Here is a 24,420-nt window from a genome sequence, read left to right on the forward strand (position 1 = left end):
GAGAACATCAGGGAAAGTTTGAATCAAATTGGTTATGTCCATATGTTATTACTACTATATTTGGGTCTGGGGCATATCAGTTGGCTACTTCAGAAGGAGAACCACTAACAGATCCAATCAACAACATGCACCTCAAATAGTTTTATACATAAGCTGCACAGAGCATCAGGCTCCCATGCATATCTGGAAAAACACCAAAAGCATTCAAATAAATGTCCTGAAGAAAATACAAAAAAAAATCAAAAAAGTAAAGAAAAGTCATGCATCCAAACGGTGAACAACCACTCCGGTGGCACCTTGGGTAAGTGTGATGGTGAAAACTTGGCAAGAAGGCACCGCTTGTAAAGGCTATGGCTCCAATGTCTTTCAGACTTTTTGTGATCACATTCACTACATCCACTCATCCATCTATCCAAAACCATGGCTTGTTATTGATTTGCAATCAAGGATAGTACTTCATGTGTCTTGCATCTCGCTTTTTCATAGTCATATCTAACTGGGGGCAATGCCCTTAATCTAGTTGATGGAAGTGGATTCTACATTGTTTTGTAATTCACTGAGTTCTTCATTTGAAAACTATCTCACAAAATCCAAAAACATTCAAAAACAATCATCACAATACCAAAAACATTGGAAAATTGTCTCACAAAAAACCAAAAACATTGAAAAACTATCTCAAAAAATCCAAAAACATCAGAAAACATCAAACAAACAAAAAAATGGCAACACCCTATACATATGTTTTTCAAAGCAGATACCAAATAAAACATTGTGAAAATCTCCAAACGATGACCACTTATCACATCGACCAAACAATAAACATCAAAGACGCAAACTTTCTTAAACAAGGATGCATCCTTCCTTACCAAAACAAAGACAAAATGACATTTTCTTTGACAAGAAAATTCTATTTAAGCTATCAAATACTTGCTTGATTTGTGGCTTATTTATTCATATCAGCTTCCTACAACATTGTTTGTGTATCTTCTGCGAATTATTCCGATGAAGTCCTGGGGCATGTCCTAATGGTGTCTGTTGGTATTTTGGTATGGTTTTGTCATTGATGTCAATACCTACTAAACACTTATCAACTCTGGCACTTTGGAGAATCAACAACATTCACCGGCAAGCAAGTGACTCATGCACAGTCACCGGTATCTGGTACACCAGCAAGATATAATGATCACCGACACTTGGAATGGTGTGGAAAACACTTGGTAATGTCGAAAACATCGTTTTGACATCTTGTTTTGGAGAATTGGTTATTGGTATATTCACACTTGCATATTTGCTATTACCGGCAAATAGGTCCAGGGTATACACCGACAGGTTTATCTTTTCTAGATCAGCATGACACGCTTTGGAGATGATTAATTATTATTGTAAATGCATTAAGCTGACATGTTCAATCGGTTATTGCATCGGATATTGTTTTGTTTGTAAAATGTTTTTATTGTAATATCTTGTAGAGCCGACCTACTAAAATTGGTCTTAGGTTATGGTATAAATGTAAGATCTTATTTGTAAGATCAAATGTGGAATGCAAAAAAGGATTGTGTGAAGGTATATGAGAGAATACGCAGAGCTATACATGCAGACATCATTTGAAGATTGAAGGAGGGTTTTTGTGAAGACAATCAGAACTACACCGATACTGAATCCAACATATGAAGATGCTATTTTGTGCAGTACATTCTTATTGGATTTAACCATCCAACTGTAGTTAGTGTGACTCCCATTTTGTGATTGAGCAGTGAGCTCTAGGTGCTTGACCTTTCTGCATGTGCAGACCCCATTTATGTACACTTACTATCTGCAGTAGTATCATCTGATTGTGGGTAAGGTTTCCCACCATGGTTTTTCCCCTTACAGGGTTTCCACGTACAAATATTGGTGTTATGTGTTGTGGATGACTTTGTCTTTATGTTTCATGCACTAATCCTTACTGGTATAGCAATTAACTGTTAAATATGTCTACCGACATATTAAACTAGTTTACTGGTATTAAGCATTAAGTTGGTTAAGTTGTTTTTGGTTTGAATTTATTAGACAAATGATTCACCCCCCCCCTTCTTAGTTGTCTCTAGGACCTAACAATTGGTATCAGGGCCTAGTCCTCTTTTGCAGAAGTTTAACAGCTTGAGGAGATCCAATGTCTACTAACAATTTCAGAAAGGATAGTCCTAAACTTGATGGAACGAGCTATGGCTTCAAGATGCCCTAATAGACATGCTAGATTAAGAGAAGAAGCTAGAAGAACATACAAGCCTAACCCTGAATATCAGAGATATAGATTTAAGAAGAATAAAGACAAATCTTGTTACATTGCTGATGAAAGTGTGACTGATGATTCTGATGAGGATCCGACAGACAATGGATGGGTTTTTGTTGCTATAACAGAAGATCAACCGACACCTACTGCTCAACCGGTAGTACAGGCCTTGGCAGCTAAAGTTGAAGTAAAGGATGAATGGATCATTGATTCAGGATGCTCACATCATATGATAGGAGACAAAGGTAAATTCTTGAACTTTCAAGAATACAATGGAGGCTTAGTGAGATTTGGAGATGACAAAGCTTGTTTAATCAAAGGTAAGTGTACAATATCTCTTGATGGTAAACATAACACGGACAATGTTTACTATGTTGAGGGATTAAAGAATAATATTTTGAGTGTTGGTCAAATAGTTGAGAAAGGATTTCAGTTACAATTCAAAAATGGAAAATGCAAAATAATGAATAGAATAGGTTTGGAAATTGCAACCGGTAATCAGACTAGAGGTAATATCTTTCATTTAAATAACAGTGAAAAGACATGCTTAATTGCACATATTGATGAAAGTTGGTTATGGGATAAGAGACTCTGTCATGTAAACTTTGATTGCATGGTGAAAATCAGTACTACTAAGGTAGTTAGAGATTTACCTAAAATTGTCAAACCTCACAATATAGTATGTAAGGAATGTCAATTTGGAAAACAAGTTAAAGCTAGTTTCAAAAGTATTCCAAAAAAATCCAATAATTCTCTTGATTTAATTCACACTGATTTATGTGGTCCAGCTAGAACTAAAAGCCTACAAGGTGATAGATATTTCATGCTAATCATTGATGACTATTCTAGAATGTTCTGGGTTACTTTTCTCAGAGAAAAATCATAAGCACTTGGAAAGTTCAAACTGTTCAAAGCAATGGTAGAAAATGAAACCGGTAAGAAAATCAAATGTCTAAGATCAGATCAAGGAGGAGAATTTACATATAAGGAATTTAATACATTCTGTGAAGTAAATGGATTCATAAGACAACTATCAGCACCTCGGACACCATAGTAGAATGGAGTTGTTGAAAGGAAAAATAGAACTATCTTGGATGCAACAAGAATTTGAAATGTCTATGATTGAAGAAATAAAATCCTTTTTAGGATTGGAGATTTCACAGACTGATAAAGGCATATTCTTGAGTCAATCCAAGTACTTAAAAGAGTTACTAAAGAAATTTAGGATGGAGAACTCTAAACTGGTAAGCACACCTATGACAACAAATGACAAATTATCACTAAGGGATGAATCTACACCTATTAATCCAACTAGATACAAATGTATGATAGGAGGTTTACTGTATGACACAAACCAGACCTGATATTATGAATGCAATATGTATTGTTCAAGATTTCAAAGTAATCCTAGAGAAAATCATGAATCAGTAGTAAAAAGGATTTTTCGGTACTTACAAGGCACTATAAATCTTGGATTATGGTATCCTAGAGATGAAAAATTTGAACTATGTGCATACACAGATGCAAATTGGTTAGGAGATGTGGATGATAGAAAAAGTACTACTGGCGGAGCATTCTTTCTTAGAAATAGACTATTTTCTTGGTTGAGTAAGAAATAAAGTTGTACATCTTTATCAACAGCAGAAACAGAATATGTTGTAGCAGCAACTAACTGTACATAGGTACTATGGCTTAAGCAAATGTTGAAAGACATAAAGGTAAAATGAAAGGAACCTATTACTATTTATTGTGATAACACTGCAACAATTGATATATCTAAGAATCCGGCATTACATTCTAAAACCAAACATGTTTCTATCAAACTGAGTTTTCTAAGGGAAAATGTTGAAGCAAAGGAAATAAAACTGGTTTATGTGAATACTAAAGAGCAGATTGGAGATATCTTTACTAAACCTTTGCCTAAGGAGACCTTTGAATATCTCAGAGATCAGCTTGGGTTCATACCCCCACTAGTAGAGACTTAGGAAGTTGATGATTGTCATCAACCGACAGAATTAACAGAGAAATATTTTATTTTGGTCTTTGATGGGAAGCTACTTCTCAGGGGGAGTAGTTAGTATACTAAATTGATTGGTATTTTGTAGATGAACTTGGATTGGTAAGAACTTTGGCATTTGATGTCAAAGGGGGAGAGATTGGTATGAAAAAACACAAGGAAAACACATGTTGCTCCCAGGGGGAGAGATTATTGTTTGGGAGAGATTATTACTCTCTGTATCTGTATTTTGATTTTTGGTTATGATCTCTTTTTGGAGATTGTTGGTTTTTGGTATTTGGCATTTCTATTTTGGTACTTTGATGGTTTTTCCATCTTGTGTTGCCATCAATGCCAAAGGGGGAGATTGTTGGTATTTTGGTATGGTTTTGTCATTGATGTCAACACCTACTAAACACTTATCAACTCTGGCACTTTGGAGAATCAACAACATTCACCGGCAAGCAAGTGACTCATGCATAGTCACCGGTATCTGGTACACCAACAAGATATAATGATCACCGACACTTGGAATGGCGTGGAAAATACTTGGTAATGTTGAAAACATCATTTTGAGATCTTGTTTTGGGGAATTGGTTATTGGTATATTCACACTTGCATATTTGCTATTACCGGCAAATAGGTGCAGGGTATACACCAATAGGTTTATCTTTTCGAGATCAGCATGACATGCTTTGGAGATGATTAATTATTGTTGTAAATGCATTAAGTCGACATGTTCAATCAGTTATTGCATCGGATATTGTTTTGTTTGTAAAATGTTTTTATTGTAATATCTTGTAGAGCCGACCTACTAAAATTGGTCTTAGGTTATGGTATAAATGTAAGATCTTATTTTTAACATCAAATGTGGAATGCGAAAAAGGATTGTGTGAAGGTATATGCGAGAATAAGAAGAGCTATACATGCAGACATCATTTGAAGATTGAAGGAGGGTTTTTGTGAAGACAATCAGAACTACACCGGTACTATATCCAGCATATGAAGATGCTATTTTGTGCAGTACATTCTTATTGGATTTAACCATCCAACTGTAGTTAGTGTGACTCCCATTTTGTCATTGAGTAGTGAGCTCTAGGTGCTTGGCCTTTCTGCATGTGCAGACCCTATTTATATACACTTACTATCTATAGTAGTATCATCTGATTGTGGGTAAGGCTTCCCACCGTGGTTTTTCCCCTTACAGGGTTTCCACGTACAAATATTGGTGTTATGTGTTGTGGATGACTTTTTCTTTATGTTTCATGCACTAATCCTTACTAGTATAGCAATTAACTGTTAAATCTGTCTATCGACATATTAAACTAGTTTACCGATATTAAGCATTAAGTTGGTTAAGTTGTTTTTGGTTTGAATTTATTAGACAACTGATTCATGCCCCCCTCTCAATTATCTCCGGGACCTAACAGTGTCTACGTGGGAAGTTCACTAAGCTATGTGATCATATACAAAATACAGTCATAGATCACTACGACTTGCTGACTACAGGGTATACCTCGACATATGAGCATGAACCATTATCGAGGGTCCATATTCTTTTATTCTTTATATATGCTATTTGCCTATAGATACGATGCTCCATCCTTGGTTCCTACTGCCTCATCCAAACTCGATAATGGTTTATCTCTGATTACGGTATGAACTTGTCTTAGGATATGATTGGCAAAAGATCAAGGAGGACGTTCCAAGTCATGCATGAAAGGAGATAATCCTTGTCTGTTCTGCAAGCAATACTTAGGTCAACTTGATCCATTATATTAAGTTGCTTGTATTAACTTGCTATATCACAATCCATGTAAGGCATACTCAGGTCATCTTGAATCATTATTTCAAGTTGCTTGTATTTTCTTACAACATTTTAAAAACTCAATGATGAAAATAAAGAACTATGGATCATCATTCCATCTCATCTGTTTATATTGCATTTTGTTCCATATCGCCCATCCATTTACTCATTCATTATTCATATGCATGGTTTTTATAGGCAAGTGTGAACAAAGTTAATGTGAGCAGTTATGTGAAAATTAAGTTGGTCTTGGATACAATTGTGACAGAGTACTCTGATACATCATCAGTGCATCATGCAAAGTCTAAACAACCTTGCATTCATCTATCATGATCATATCATCATCATTACATTTAGCTGCATTTACATCAAGTGCATTTCATATCATTTAGATGCATAAAGTTACATATAGTTCATTATCATTTATTGACATTAGTCTTATTATATAATTTTCATCATTGCATAATCATGACAATTAGATTCATTCATATGATACAAATGTCCTTGATTGTATTAGCTATTACTATGCATTCATTTAATATCATTTACAACTCATCATTTATTATCATTAAAACTTATTTTACCATACATTTGTTTAGATTCCCATAGTTGCATACATTTATTTATCTATCCATTAGTTAAGTGCATTCATTATATTCATTTAGTATATACTTATACTCATTCATTTCATTTCATTTAGGATTCGTTACAAGAATGCATTCATTCTACTTTTTAATTGCATTAAGGTGAAGTTACCCATGAGTTGCATTATCATTGCATTATCATTATCACTTCATCATATTTTTTACCATTTAGACTCATAAACCAAACCATTTGTTTCCACATAGGTTCATATATTATCCATATACGTCATTTAGAAATCATCATTTCTACATTTGTACTTTACATTTGTTACATTCATCTACCCAACATCTAGATGGATTTACATATATAAATCATTCATTTACCACATTAAATCCTAAAATCATTGCATATCATTATCTCATTATCTCATCAAAATCCAAACAACCATCGTAATCATCATTTTATTATGCATACATAATCATCATGGCATTACATACATACGACATTACATCACCAACACATCATGCACACATATATAAACCCGCATATACATGTTAGCATCACGTCATAAAAAATGCATATAGACATCATGTAGGCATAAATCATCATAAAAACATGCATATATGAATCATCTCATAAAAACACATACATATAGCAAGTATAAAGTATCCATCTGAGCATAAAATCATAAAATCATCATCCTGTATAAACATCCATACATGTCACCAAAATGCATATCCTCACAAAAATGGGATCTCCTCATATATCATATCATATACATGTGTCAAGAGTACGATGAAGTCCAAAACATCGGCTACCAAGAGCCATCCAAAGTATAGTCCAAATGATAAAATAAATGCATACAAAATGCTCTCTCAGATGCCACTCTGACCAGATGCTGCACCCCCATCTCTACCTGCTCCCCCACTAGCCCCTGCACCACTTGATCTATCTCTCTGTGGAGGACCCATCACACCCCCACTGCTCTGCATCCTCTGAGACCGCTCTAATCTCTCCTGATGCATCTATGAATAACTTAGTGCCCATCGACTGGATTTCACCTCTTGCTCGTATAGGCCCCGCCAGTAATCCACCTCTGCACCTGCTCTCCATACCTCCCTCACCAACACCTCCACAGATGGCCCCTCTCCCCATACTTCCTCCAAAACCCTCACTCTCTCTTGTACCTGGATCACCCTATCCATGGCCTGATCTCTCTCTCACAGCACCACAGTCAGCTCTGACTCTCGTGCAAATAGCTGCTACCTCTGCCTCCAAATCATCTACATGAGTCTGTAAATATCCTATCATATGATCCCACAGATCTCCACCTGTAGCTCCCTCCCCCATATCCATAGGTGCCTCCCTAGTGGCTCCCTCTCCCGTGGCTCCCTCCTTTGTATCCGTACGTGCTTGTCCCTCACCTGCATCCCTGCCACCTAATCTCATGCGTCCCTGCATCAAAGGTCCCTGAGATAGCCGCAATGGCTACCCACCTCTCCCTCTCCGCTGTAATTGACCACCTCCCCCACCCCCACCACCACCATCTCCATCACCATCATCCCCTCTCCCCTATCCACCTACTACTCTACAACCTCCTCTCCTCCTCCATCTCTGTCCCCTCTCCTCCTAAAAATCAGGAATCAGCTTTGCCGGGTCTGATATTTGAGGAATCGGATGAACCGCAATATATTGCGTATACTCCTCTGACACCCCATCATCCACTATCCCTGACCTCATATGCCATGGTCTCGCCTATAGTGTGCAAAAATCTGCTAATTCCTGATCATACGGTAATACTGGCCCCCATAAGTACCTCTCTCGGACCACCTTGGCATACTCTCCTGAACGCCTAGGCAATCCCTGCCTCCGCCCAAACTGTCTCAACACCCTGCCCGGAAGTTGTCTCTCCACATTGTAGACTATCCTACCAATGAGGAATCGAGTCATAAAAACATATGGCAACACCTCTGCATTATCCTCCCATGGCTCCCACTCAATGTACAACCTCTAGATCACTGTATCCAAGTCATCCAGTGCCCGCTGCCACCACTCTAACTTCCCCAGGTGGGGCTGACTCATCATCCCTCCATACATATATACATAGGGCTGATCCACTGCTCAGAATCTCAAACTGACTAGTCAGGTAACAGGTAGATGCTCCCATGCCCAAATATGTAGTAACATGATACCGATTGCCAATGAGCCCCTCCCGTGGTATGCGACCTCATGCAGATCCCGATATAAGTGCAATAGCATGCACAGTCCCCATGCAAACTGAGTCCCCTCTGTAATCATCTGCTCGATCACTTGACCCCAACCAATGACAAGTCCATGCGATCGTCTATCTGGACACAACAGTCCCCCAACAATCCTTGATAGCACTGCTGGTAACGACTCATACAACACCGCTATGTCCTCCCAGGCTATCGATCCATCATCAATATAGACATCCTCCTTAAAAAATCTCTGCACTGCTAGGGTCCCCCACGCTTGGTCATAGCTCACTAGCTCTCCTCAGATAGGAATGTGCAGGATGCGCCATATATCCTCCAGAGTCACTGTCATCTTTCCCTGCGCTAAGTGAAATGTACATGTCTCACTATGCCACCACTCTACCAATGCTGTAATCAAACCGTGATTCATCTGAATCATAGGCATATACATCACATCGTACAAGCCTGTCGCTACAATGCAATCCACCTCGGCCTCTGTCAATCGATCACGCAACACTTGTGTGGCGGGATGCCTCTCGCGCAACTGTAAGATGCGAAGATCCTTCTACACAAGTGCATAAACCATCATTATCAGTTATTTTGTTTCAAACTTTCTTAAGTTTAAACCTAGACTATCAATAGATACTTTGATCAAGTATCTTCGGGTCTCAACAGGTAAGCAATCATGGCACACCTAGACTTCAATAGACATTTATCCTAATGACCTAAGTCTCATCAAGGCTGCTATGGTTCAAAATAACTCTCACCTCATCTCTCCATCCATCCATCATTGGCATCAGGAGATTTTGTTCAACAAATTGGGGCATCTATTTTCCTACACAAAAGCGCTATCTTGCACACAATAGCACTCAATCAACTAGGCAATAGCACTCAAACAACAATAGCGCTATATTGACTACACAATAATGCTACCTCACCACAACAACGCTCAATCAACCACCCAATAGTGCTAACAAAATAGAAGCACTAAAACAGCTATGCAATAGCGCTAACCTTGCCAAAAGTGCTAAAACCACTACGCAATAGAGCCATAGTAGCACAATAGTGCTAATTAAGTTAACAACAGTGCCAAAACACAGTTTTAGAGCTATTGTCTTGACTCAACTTGGACCTAGCTAAAAACATATCAAAATAACACAAAAATAAAAAATTCAAATTCACATACCACTGATCCGTAGTCGTCTGGCCGCTGGAATCGACGGACTCGCTCTAATCGATGCTCTGCTATGGGAACTGACATCCTAACTACTGCTTGCTCCTCCAAAAAGTCAAAACTAGAGATAAGATTTCACTATGGATGCGAATGCAAATGAGCCTATTTTCACCCCTTTCTCCCCATATAAAACCTTCACTGTAACCCTAATTTTTCCCTTGCTCACCGCTGTGGTCCCCGTGAACTTCCCGAGCCTCCCATTTCTTCATTTTTTGTCTGATTTCTTCTATTTTTCACCAGTATTGCTAAAATCTTCTCTTCTTCCACCCTGCCAATTTTTATAATTTTTAGAGAGATTGCCCGATATTTCAAAATTTTTCGGCCCATCTCTCGAGGGGGCATACCACCCATGAAATTAATATTTTATGGGGCATTTCTTCACACCTATTTTTCTTTCTTTGAAATGACACGATAAACCGCACCGTCTCAAAGAGGGGCAAATGTAGTCACATAAATATGTCCATTTTAATTAAATAAATATTCCGTATTTATTTGATTAAATATCCACTAGCCATCAGTTAATTAAATTAATATTTAATTAATTCATCTTCAAAAATTCTCCTATTAATTAAATAAATTATTCAATTTATTTTAATTAATTCATTTAACCAAATTCACAATCAATTAAATGAATAAATTCTATTTATTCAATTTAATCCTCTTTCCTCTTTTAAATAAATTAAATAAAACACTTATTTAAATCATTTATTCCCCCCCACTTGCATTTTCCTACATCTCCCACTTGCCCTTCCTAAATTCTTCTAGAACCTATCTAATCCTAATCAATTAGCCTAATCCATCCCCTAATTATTGTCACATTCCTAAGCAACTTGGAGTCACTTCTAAAAGACTTCAAAGTCTTTTAAAAACATTAAATGCTTTGTGTGTTCAACAATTTAACCTCCAAAGTCTTCTAAACCACTTATGGCTCTTACATGACCATTTATGGTTAACCCCTAACTCAACCCTCATGTGACTCATGTGTCTCCTCAAGCATTTATTGCTTTGACCATGGTTATCCCTTTTATCTTTGCACAAGAGTTTATCCATTGGATAAAATCATTATTCTTTGGATAGTGAATTTATTTACTCAACCCAACCTTGACTTTAACTCCCAAGTTAACCTTCAGGTCATGCCAAGTATTTAATTCTTATTCCCCTTCCTCTCAACCTATCTCATATTGACACTTGTCATCCTGGGATTGGGTTGAAACCCCTCACATGGATTGAATATCATTCAATCCTAACCCTTGTTGAGATTACTCAATCTCAACCATCCATTGCTCCATTTTTCCTATAAATAGAGCTTATTTTTTCATAATCTAGATCCGGAAAACTTGTATGCATTTAATCTATAGAGAATTTTAGAGAGAGCATTTAGCATAAATCACATATATTGTCATTTTGGACTAAAATAAATCTTAGTTCATTTTATAATATATCTAATTAGTTTGTTTTACACTTCCATAGCATAGTTAATCATCGACAATCTTGAACCTCCATAAGCATCCATAGTGCAAAAAGTTGTGGAGAGCTACACTAATGTGGAACTTGGAGAGTATAGGAACAAAGGAGAAGGAGCTAAGAGCATGTTAGAAGGCATTTGGAGATGCTTTGTGATATTTGTTTCCCTAGTTAAATACTTTAGCATGTTTTTAGTGTCTCTTTTGATATGCCTGCTTAGATAAGTTTTTAGTTGATTAACACTAACAGTTTCTTGTATTTTTGTGTGTTATACGACCACAGGCTTTAGTCTAACCATTTTGTCCATTTCACAGAGCATCAATAAATATTTAATTAACATTAGAAAATGGTTAAATGATTAAATGAAGATAGAATTGAAAATAGAATAATTAGTAATTTGAGAGAATAAATATGAAATTAGAAGAATAAGATTAATTAACTTAATTAAATAATTAAATAATTATTTAGCCAATTTAGATGAATAATTAGTACATGATTAATGAGACATTTTTAGGTGTCTACAAGTTCTACCGTGCTCATGATGATGGCTTCTCAAAAGATGATGAAGGAAGGATCAATGGACATAGGAATAATTGATCAATCAATCCCAATTTTGCACAGACTTGTCCCAGAGTGCCATTTTGACAAAGGAGCAAGCCCATCCGGAAAGCTCAAAATAATTACTGAGCACATTTCTAAGGATTTCCAATCACTGCAACAAATATCTAACCAACATGCATTGGAGAGATTCACACAAGCTAAGAGAGCTACTTTTGATTAGATGATTGAATCAAAGAAGAAAGAGATTTCTGACAAACTAACATTAATTGTTAATGTTTTAAGGCAATGTACTAATATATACAGAGTATGCTGTAACGCATGATTACTTACTGCAGATATAGATAAAGGGATTAAGGATTCTCAGGAGAAAATTGTAGGTATAGTCAATTCTTTTGATGGTTCCAATTCTTTGACTACATCTATTGACGGGCAGATTTTGGTATTAGAAGCTCAAGTTTCAGCTCTTGAAAGGGATACAGACAAAATTATTAGGAGAGTTAAAGGGATCAGAGGATTGGTGAGTCTCTGGTTGGAATCCTTAAGTGTACATAAGAAAGAATGCATAGATATGGTTGGTAGACCCACACCGATAGAGCTTAAAGAGAAAGAGTCCTATGCTCACATGCTTAATGGACTTGTATCAGTTTCTGGAACATTCAAATCCAGTTGGGATACTTATCTTGAGATTTTGGAGAAAGTCTATCTGGAAATTTTCAAGTATATTCAACTCTAGTAAGGTGTTTTGGGACACATTCTTTGTAGAATATTTCATTCTTTGTCCTAGTTTTTGGTATTTCTTTTTGGCATTGATGTCAAAGGGGGAGGTATAGGTGAAAAATATATTCTTGACATCAGGAGATATGGAGTATTTTGTACAAATCATGATCACAGATGGATATTCAACTCAGGGGGAGAAGTCTCAGGGTGAAACCGATAGATGAAAACCATTATCATTTTTCACATGAGTGTTGCCATCAATTCCAAAGGGGGAGATTTTTGGCAATTGACACTCATTTGATTTGTTTCATATGTTGTCATTGATGGGAACATGTTCTGACTTCATTCTTTGGTTTGGTTCTTCACCAGCACCGGCAGGTACTTCACTGGTAGACACTTCATCGACACCGATAGGTATCTTCACTGATAGGAAGGATTCTATTGGTACCGGTATTGAAGGCCAACATGACTTACAATCAGGGTACCACCATTGGAGGCCGACATCATTGGGAGATCCGACAATTGGCAATTCATTTTGTTATTTATGTATATATGTAATGAGCCAACATGTATAATTATTTTGTAATTATCTATGTAAGCTAACATGAGTCATAACAAATTGTAAGGATATATAGGTCAGTTGATTAAATCATTTTGTGTAATGAGAGATATGATAGGATATGAAGGTAATGATTGTAATTGAGGATGTTGTGTGATAAGATCAGTAATGCAAAGGTTATTTCGGTAAGGGTTTAGGGTTTTCAGAATCGGAACAATCAGGGCATGAATTAGAACTCAATCAGGCATTGTAGATGCATTAAATGAGTTCAGTCTTATGTTTTATTATTCAAAGTGACTGTAGTCAGTGAGACTCCTTTGTGTTGAGCAGTGTGCTCTAGGCTATAAGCCTTCCTGCATGTGAAGACCCCCATATTATGTAATATCTTTTCATATGGCCAGTGAATTGATATTGTGGGTCACAAATCCCATTGTGGTTTTTCTTGTTTGAGGTTTTCCACATACAATTCTTCGTGTTATGGTATTCATTTGTGTGATTGGATTATTGATTTCTTTACTTCTTTCAATTATATATGTATCGGTTTACCGGTTGGTGAATGCATATTATAATAAGGTTAAAATTGAATCTACTGGTAGAACACTGATTCACCCCCCTCTTAGTGTTCTTGGATTCAAACAATCTCCTCCAAGGACACCACAACAGAATGGAATTACAGAAAGGAGAAACAAAACTATTGTTGAAGCAACAAGAACTATGCTGATACAGGGAGATGTACCTAAGATGTTTTGGAGAGAAGCAGTCAGCTCTATTGTATACACATTGAACCGGGTACTGGTGAAGAAAGGTAATGCCAAGACACCCTATGAGTTATGGTATGGTAGAACTCCTAGTGTTAGTTAACTCAGAGTTTTTGGCAATAGATGTTTTATAAAAAGAGATGATTATACTGGTAAATTTGATGCTAAGAGTGATGAAGGAACATTTCCTGGCTATTGCACTAGGAGCAAATCTTTCAAGTGTTACAACAAAAGCACAAAAAAGATTGTGGAGAGTGTGAATGTAAAAATTGATGAATTTCTTGATAAAACTGATGATACTAGCAAATATGATCCAACATATGATGAACAAAAACTTGTGTTTATTGAACCAGATGTACATAAAGATGTTGAGCAGAACAGTGCAGATGAAGATGCTCAACCGGTAGATGAAGAAGATGAAGAAATAGAAGAGGTTATTGCACCAGAACAGATAATACCTAAGTGTGTAAGGTTAAATCATTTTGAATACCAGATAATAGGTGACAAGAATACTAGAGTACAAACTAGAAGGAAAGTCAAAGAAAGCTCTTGTCTGATTTCTATAGTTGAACCAAAGACAGTTAGAGAAGCTCTTAAGGATGATGACTGGTTAAATACAATGCATGAAGAACTTGATCAGATTGAGAAAAACAACACATGGTCACTTGTTCCTAGACTTGATGATAAAAATGTGATAGGTACAAAATGGGTATTTAGAAACAAGCTGAATGAAGATGGAGAAGTTGTTAGAAACAAGGAAAGACTAATATGCAAAGGGTATGCATAAGAAGAAGGTGAAGATTATGGAGAGACCTTTGCATCAATTGCTAGGCTTGAAGGTGTTAGGATGCTACTTGCATTTGCAACATTTAAAGGATTTAATGTTTATCAAATAGATGTAAAGTCAGCATTTCTAAATGGTATTCTTGAAGAAGAGGTGTATATTGAACAACCAGATGGGTTTGCATTGTCTGAAGATAAGGATATGGTATGAAAACTGCATAAGGCATTATATGGATTGAAGCAAGCACCGAGGGCATGGTTTGAAAGACTTCATGTATATCTGATAAAGATAGGATTCCAAAGAACCAATGAGGACAACAATATTTATTTGAAGACTGAAGGAGACAAGATGTTGATTGCAGCAGTATTTGTTGATGACATTATATTTGGTGGAAATGATGATATGAGTATGACCTTTGTAGATGAGATGAAGAAAGAATTTGAGATGTCTCTAATAGGTGAGATAAAAAAATTCATTGGATTGCAGGTCCAACAACTGAAAGCTGGTATTTTTATCAGTCAATCCAAGTATGTGAAGGAAGTGTTAAAGACCTTTGGAATGGAAGACTATAAACCGGTTGGAACACCTATGGTTACTGGTTGTAGATTGTCAAAAGAGGATGATTCACCCTTAGTGGATGAGAATGAATATAAGTCCATGATTAGGAAATTGCTTTATGTTGTTCATAGTACACCGGATATTGCCCATGTTGTTGGTTTAGTAGCGGGATTTCAGAAGAGCCCTAAGGAGACATATATGAGAGCAGTGAAGAGGATATTCAAATATCTTAGAGGGACAGTTGATTATGGATTATGGTATCCATATAGAGGCAATTTTTCATTGCAGGTATTCACTGATGCTGATTGGGTAGGGAATGTAGATGACCGAAAGAGCATAATCGGTGGTGCATTCTTTCTAGGTGGTAGATGGGTATCTTGGACTAGTAAGAAACAAACTTGTATATCTCAGTCTATAGTAGAAGCATAATATGTCACTTCATCCATGAATTGTGCACAAGCTTTATGGATGAGACATGTCTTGGAAGGTTTCAAGCAATATATGAAAGAATCGGTGATCATACATTATGATAGCACCAGTGCTATAAACATATCTAAGAACCTGGTACTGCATGCAAGGACTAAACATATTGAGTTGAAGTATCACTTTCTAAGAGAAAGGGTGCAGGAAAAGAAAGTGATATTGGAGCATGTGTCAAGTAAAGAGCAGTTGGTGGATATATTCATTAAGCCGTTACCTAAGGCTACGTTTGAATATCTCAGAGGTAAGTTAGGGGTTATACCCCTACCCAAGGTCAACTAAGAAGATTTGGAAGCATCAATCCAATGGACTCATTGAATATCTTTCACTATGGATTAATGAGAAGTGGGGTACTCCTCACGGGGAGCAGCTGAGATGATGACAAAAGATGCCTTTTCACCTTTGGCATTGCTGTCAAAGGGGAAGAAGAAATATAACAGTCGTGGGGAGAAGAAATATGATAAGGGGAGAAGAGCAATTACGAGAAAAGGAGAAGAACTGATGACCAGATAGTGATGTACAACAAACATAATAGGTTTCATGACGAGATTTTGGTGTTGCATCTTTTGGTGTTGCCATCAATGCCAAAGGGGGAGATTGTTGGCATGTTGACATAACTGATGGAGATGATGGTGTATCGGTAAAGGATTGTTGGTGATGATATAACTATGATATGATGATTGATGGTCAATTATTTGTGTTGTTATTGATGGAAACCATATTTGTCCATGTTTGTTTATGCTTGGTATGTCATCTAAGTCTACTAGTTAACTCTAACTGGTAATGGTTTGAATTGGATTAAGTTGGTAAGCAAAACTGCCTAGTGACAGTGAACCAGTAAGCAGGAATAGAGAAGGAGATGGTTGCGGTAGTGATTCATGTTGAGTCAAGTGTTGAGGTTTGGAATGTGTGCTTATGACATCATAATAAGTCTATGACATGAACCACATCATGTTCAAAGAACCAAAAGTCATGTTTGAAATTGATTGTTGTATAATCAACTAGGGTTTGAGAGCCAATAACAAGATCTTTGATTGGTGATGATTTATGGTTTGGCAGTGATTCTTTTAATGTTCATAAGTTGATGATGACATGTTAGAATCCATGTGAAGAGATAAGATGTTGTTTTGGTGCATGCAAGGATCAAATTTCTTGGGAAGTGGCGAAGTGCTTAGTAGAATGTGTTAAGGGTTTGACAACTTATCAAATTGATGTGCGGTGATGAGTTATGATCATTCAACGACTCTCATTGTCTTATAATTTGTTGTAATGATATGTATGATGATCTGTAATGATTTGTAATGATCTGATATGATCTATAATATATATACATTGTAGGTTGAGGTTTTGTAACTGACCTGATTGTAAAGTCTATTTAGATCGAGTTTTAGAAGGTTGAGTGTGTCGGTGATGAGAGAAGTGTGTGTGTGTTGAACTAGATTGAGATGTCTACATGAGAGAAGTAGATTCGAGATGACAAGGATCTGTAATAGCAAGCTATGAAGTGTTGAGTCTAGATCATTTATCTATTATTTCCTAACAGTTGCAGAAACATTAAAATCCCTTAATTGGGTAGGTCCTAACAGGCCTAATCTTGTAAATCCCTTCATCAGGTGGCTCATTAATTTGGGTTTAATTCCTCCAGCGATGTTACTCCTAACAGCGCTAAGCTATAAAATCCCTTGATTGGGTGACTCCTAATAGGGTCTACTATTAACCGGGCTAGGCTCCTAATAGGGCGCATTCCGAAAGAGTGCATATTTTGTGGGTACCAATTCCCACCATGGTTTTTCCCATTTGGGTTTCCACATGAAAAATCCTCATGTTCATGTTGTGGATGGATTGTTAAGTTGTTTATTTGATGTCTTTACTATAATTTTTTAATGATGAACACTTAAGTTGGTACTAGTAATGTTTTGGTAAATCTGCATTAAGTGATTATTTGATCAACTACTATTACTAGTTATGAACTATTTTGTGAAGTATTGTGTGTGTGCAAGTAAAATTCATCTTATAAACAAGTATTCAATTAGAAACAAAGGGAAATCATGAATCCCTATCTAATGAAGGAATTCTAATAAACAAACAATGAAATAATGTAATATCAAACAAATAGGAATTAAAATAATTCAATGAAACTCCCTATTCCAAGATCGCATATAGCTTCCATTGCTCTTCTCTTCTCTGTGGTATGATGGCTCTTAGATATTGCACTGGTAACCTGCAAGTGACACAAAGATTCAAAGTTCGTGATTCAGAGGAATTGTGAGGATTGAATGCTAAATTTATAGATTTTTTGGATGAGATTGATTGAAAGGTGGAACAGATTGATCAAGAGGTGGAACTCAGGTGAGCTCACATGCTGATTGATAGTTGAACTGCTGACTTGGAGGTGAAACAGAATATATTGAATAGATTAAAGAAGTCATCTGATTGAGAAAAAGCTAACTGAAAGAAGAAAAAGGATGATTGAAGGAAAATTAATTGATGACAAAGAAAGATTTATTTAGAAAAAGCTAACTAAAAGATGGAAATAAAGATTGGAGAGAATGATTTAATTAATTAATTGATATAATTAATTAATTTAGCATGTGCTTGCATTTAGACTTAGATTTTCAATTTAATCTTTGCATGATATTTATTCAAATAATTGAATTTATTTTATATTTAGTATTTGAATATATTTAAAACTTGACTTTGATTTTCAATTTGATTTTTGAAATCATGCACATGTATTTGAATTTAGAAGAAATTAGAAGAGTATGAAATTAGAATTTGGGGATTTGGAAATGGAAGAATTAATTAGTTAATTAAATAATTTAAGAATAAATACTTAATTAATATTTAGAAGAGGGTTGAATGATTAGATGATGATAGGATTGAGATAGAAATTTAAAACTAATTAATTTAAACAATAAAGATTATTTAAAATGGGGAATTAACCATAATTGATTAAATAATAAAATATTTAATTAATATTAGAAAATGGTTAAATGATTAAATGATGAAAGAATAAGAAATATAAATAATTAGTAAGATGATGAGGAAATATCAAATTAGAAGAATAAGATTAATTAGCTTAATTAAATAATTCAAGAATTTATTTAATCAATTAGAGGAATAATTAGTACATGATCAACGAGACATTTTAGGTGTCTACATTTGCCCCTCTTTGAGACAAAGTCAGAACGATATTGTTTCAAAGAAAACAAAAATTCTTCTCCAGTATGCCTTGGTACTGTTGTATAGTGTAAATATGTCCCCTCGAAAAAGGTGGTCGAAAAATTCAAAAATTGAGACCATGTTTTTGATACCAGTGGAATGAGTAAGCGTGTGAAATTTCGTTTGATTTCGAGATCGTTTGAGTAGGTTATAAGTTATTTGAAGCTGGCGGGGACCACGGGCGTCAAGGTGTCAAAAAACCCTAATTTTGAGCTATAAATAGAGATTTTAGATTTTCATTTGCTCATTTTGTATTTGGTAAGTTCTTTGTTTTCTCTGTGAATCTTCTGCTTGCTTGCGAGTATTTGATCATCATGGCTAGTTATAGAGCTCGATTGCACCTGTCCGACTAAGTATGTTCATATCAGAGACCTCCTGGGACTAGTAGCATGGTATTTTTCCAAATTTTTCTTGATTTTTTGCCTATTTTTTCGGTTTTTTCCCCCAAAAAAATTCAGTGATCATTTTTTCCCTGCGTCATGCATTAGCATATCGATTTTCACACATTCGCTTTAACTGTTACGCAAACTCTTTAACTGTTATGCAATCGTCTTAACTATTACGCATTAGTGTAGAATGTGCCGCATTCGTTCATATCATCACACATAAGTGTTTAATGTTATGCATGCACTTATATCATTACACATTAGCTATAAGTGTCACACAAAAGCTATAAGTGTACCACATTAGTAATAACTATCACACATTCATTGTATGTGAAATGTTTTGTCATGCGTCTGAAAATATTTTAGTTTTTCGTGATCCGATATCTGATATTTTTCAGCATTTTCTCGTTTTAAGAGAACATTGGAGTATTATACTGCCGATAGAGTGGACCTAGTGGACTTGATCTTCGTGTTGACTTACTTGATGAGGAGATTGAGCATATCCGCCAGCTCGGTTTATATCATGTATTACACTTACCAGAGGTTACGACCAACAGGGCCATGATTACAGCTTTGAGAGAGCGGTGGCATTTTGAGACTTGTTCATTCCATCTTCCGACTAGGGAGGCATCCATTACGTTAGAGGATGTATGGCTTATACTGCGTATTCCGATTCATGGTGAGAGAGTTGTGTACGACCATGATGATGGCATTGCTGGATTGTGTGCACTTTTTGAGTGCAAGATACAAGACTTGCAGATTAGTGGCCGATATGGCATCCCTTGGGCCCGGTTGGTATGATGACATGACTATTGTACTATGTGGTGTTGTTGGCGGTTTGTTGATACCTGACATACGGGGTCATGGATTTCTAGTTGGATGGGGTAGAGTGCTCCATGATATGATTGTTTATCGATGAGTATATGCATGGGGTCCATGTCTACTGGCCATGTTGTATTATCAGATGCATGAGATTGTATATCTTGGATATCGGTCTATCAGTTGTGGTGTGACATTGCTCCAGACTTGGGCATGGGAGCATATTTCTATTTCAAGACCTGTCATTCATGTTGATTTGCATCCTGGTGATCCTTATGCTTTTAGGTATACAGGAGGTATCAGACACAGGGGTTCGGGTAACACCTTGTACTGGAGGCATCAGTTTGACATTTTGCTGCATTTCATTTGGAGACCATACTTAGATTGCCCCAGTTGGGCAGATGATGCAGTGCACATGCCTTTCTACCGACAAGAGAGATATCTGATTGATAGGACTTTCGAGACCCAGTGGATTATCGAGATGTATCTTCTAGGGCGGGTACTGAGACAGTTTGGTGAGGTACAGGTGACACCTGTGGTTACCACTTATTTTGTTCGTGTATCTCGAGAGGTATCTGATTGGGGTGTTTTTATTCAACCACATGTTGCTTCTGCTGAGTTTGATTCTCTTTAGCCATTACTCTGGGGTTGGGGTAGAGGTGCAACGGATCCAGGGATGATGTTGGAGTATGATGCATGGTTTGCTAGACATAGGCCGATTCCACTTACTGATCCTGCTATTTTGATTATAGCACAACAAATTCGCCATCCTAGACAACGCTTGAGGATAGACACGGGGGAGAGAGTCAGAGGAGGAGAGGAGGGTGGAGCCGAGGAAGGAGGTGAGGGAGAGGATGAGATAGGAGATGAGGGAGGTGGAGAAACAGATGTAGACATTGGTGGAGACACAAAGTCTATCAGTAGTGGGGATAGCGATGATTCTTCAGAGTCATCGAGCAGCAAGGATGGAGACGATGATGATGATATGCTAGAGTTAGAGGACGTGCCTGCTGTAGAGGGTGGGAGAGGACAGGTGGGCGATGAGGACAATCTGCAGGTTCTTAGAGCGTGGATCCAGAGTTTGGAGGAGGAGGTCCCTAGACGAGATGTTGAGCGGGAGGCCTACCATGCAGATTACGGTGCGCTTGAGGCTAAGAGGGATCATCTCCAGAGGGAGAGAGATGAGCCAGTCTGAAAAGGTCAGATTACCATGGATGCATTTGATCAACTTTTTAGACTAGGTACAGATGCTCGCGACCAGGCAGATAGGTATTTCACCGCTACACAAGAGGCTATATACTATCGACAGGCTTATGAGAGAGCTATCCCCGAGGATCAAAGAGAGCCTAGTTTTAGTGCCTTTATGGGGAGGAGATCGAGTAGATCTACTTCTCGATGGACTAGCAATGGTGATGTTATGGGACCACCTCGACATCCTGGGGCAGGATCTAGTGGACAGGATCCACCTGCTAACAGAGGCAGTGTTGGTTGAGACATTTTTGATCATGTTATCTGAGCCTTCGGGCCTGTTTATTGTATTCATACACATTATCATTTTTGAGTTATATATATATGATATGCAAGTTTTGGCAGTGATCTATTTATGTTTTGTTTTCCACATATGCTTCTATGATGCTATGAGTTTTATGATGCATATCTATTTGATTCTATATGATTCATAAATGCAATGGTAGTTATGTATGTATCAATGATGCTAATGAATGTAATGGTAGTTATATGAATGCATATTAACTGATATTTATGAATGCAATGGTATCTATATGTATGTTTAATGAAATCTATTATGAATGTTTAATGGAATCTATTATGAATGTTTTTATCTGATAATGGCAGAACAAATTTTTTAACTCAGATACACCATGACAAAATGTTAGTTAGATGATATAGAGAAGAGATTGATGATAGAAAGAATGTTAGAAAGAATGTGATTTAGAGAGAAGACGAGAAATCAACAAACTATCAATAAGCATATGAGATGAGAATGAAATTGAAAGAATCACGGACCCGTGTCACATATTTTATTGTGCAATATATATTCATCACTAAGCCTTATTATTGAACAATGAAGCTTAGCACATCAGGGTATAAGGAACCAAGATGTAAAGATATCTCATTGTAGAAACAAACACATAGCAGACAAGGAGTGAACCCTCCATTCTGGGAATTGCACTAGGGGTCGAGGTATGTGTGGCATCCAATAGCTGAATGCTCTTATCACAGACACCCACTAGAGTAATTTCCCTAGAATTTCATTGGTTCACACCACAAACATCAAACAAATGAAAAGATAATGCCCATCATAGCTCCTCTAGTCACTTGTGGACATCCCTGAGTAGCATAGGAACAATATCTATTGCCAAATGATAAAAGATAAAGATTGACCCGGACAAAATTCAGCCGCTATACTGACCTTGTGCCTTTGTTCTCAGTTGCTTGATGTGATGGTTGATAATGTCTGATCTTAGAAAGTTGCGAACCCCATTTAAGACTGACCTGTTTGATTTTGAGTGTATCCTCTTCTATTTAAGACAAGATAATGATCACTTGATATGGATATGATACGATTGATAAGATAGTTTGATCAGTTGATTGCAGATGTTTGACATGATAGTCGTATCCTTTGTTAACTTCGTGCGAAGTGTTTGCTGGATATCTGCTAGGGTATTTGTTTCTCACAAGACATTTTATTGGAAGTTTTTTTGATTAATTGATTTTTGATTTTTAGTTCTTCTCCAAGAGCTTTTTCGATGTTTTTGGATTATGTAGATTGATATTTGAAAATTTTTTGATTGATTTTTTCAGGACATTATAAGGATGTTTTTGGGTTTTTTTTTTTTTCATTGTTTTTGGACATTTTAGGACGTTATATGAATGTTTTTGGTATTTCAAGATTTTTAGTGTTTTTTGGATTTTGAGTTTTTCAGTGTTTATGGTTTTTTTCCAAGGACGTTATATGATTTTTTTTTTGGGATTTTTTGGGACTTTATATGATTTTTAGGATTTTTTCAGGACTTTAAATGATTTTTTTTAAGGATTTTTTCAGTACTTTATATGATTTTTAGGATTTTTCCAGTTATGCCCCTAGTGTGCAGACCTGTATGACATGATCTAAGGGCTCTTTGAGGTATTCAAGTAAGCCTCTAAGAAATAGGAATGATTTTGTTGAAGAATGAAGGTTGTCATGTTTTTGGTTGATTTTTTAGGACATTTTCTAGATGTTTTTGGTATTTTTAAGTTTTTCCAATGTTTTCAGACTTTCGAATGACGTTATATGATTTTTTATAGGATTTTTTCAGTACTTAATACAATTTTTAGGATTTTTTTAGTTATGCCCCAATGTGCAAACCTGTATGACATGATGATCTGCAGAATGCATGTGGAGACAAATGAATTTTTGACTTGATCTATGTTAATGCAATATGCATGATAAAGATGCATTTCCTATTCAAACAAGGTTGACTGTGTTTGCTTAGCCTTTTGTAATACACCAATTGAAATGGAGGTGCAAAACATTTCATAGATAAGTAGTCAATCTATTCTTAAGGTCCTTTGGAACATTCAACTCAACACACTTAGTGATTAGGATTTACAAATGGAGACGTGGAAAACTTCCCCATTGGTTCTTGAAACTTTAATCTTCTTTTGCCCATGTGTGTGCAAATGAATTAATTCCTTCTCTTGTGTTCACTAAAGATCCTTAGCATCCTATATGACTAGCTACATGGATTATCCTAACTTCAAAAGCATCCTAAATAGAGCCTCGCTGCCAACAAGCCTTGAGAGCTCCGATGAGGTTATAGACTGTAATTTCTCAAATATTGCTCCATTGATAGTAGGCGTTCATAGCCCTGATGGGGTTACTTGCATGTTCCCATAGTCAAGATTTTTATCGCACTTGTATGCGTGATATTTCAGTTATATATCATTTCTCTTTTGCCTTGAGATGAATTTGGCATAGCTCTTTTTCTTTTTATTTTCTTG

The 24,420-nt window shown here is 36.5% G+C and overlaps 1 protein-coding gene across 1 annotated transcript; it reads left to right on the top strand.

Moving 5' to 3' along the window:
* Window positions 1-21,097: 21,097 nt before the first annotated feature.
* On the top strand, window positions 21,098-21,613 carry LOC131858428 (uncharacterized). Its single transcript, XM_059211664.1, has one exon. The coding sequence runs from the start codon at window positions 21,098-21,100 to the stop codon at window positions 21,611-21,613; it is 516 nt and encodes a 171-aa protein (XP_059067647.1).
* Window positions 21,614-24,420: the final 2,807 nt, after the last annotated feature.

Source organism: Cryptomeria japonica, chromosome 9 (assembly GCF_030272615.1).
Source record: "Cryptomeria japonica chromosome 9, Sugi_1.0, whole genome shotgun sequence".
NCBI lineage: Eukaryota > Viridiplantae > Streptophyta > Pinopsida > Cupressales > Cupressaceae > Cryptomeria > Cryptomeria japonica.

Coding starts and splice junctions, on each gene's coding strand:
- LOC131858428 (XM_059211664.1), top strand. CDS start 21,098: ATGTTGGAGTATGATGCATGGTTTGCTAGACATAGGCCGATTCCACTT.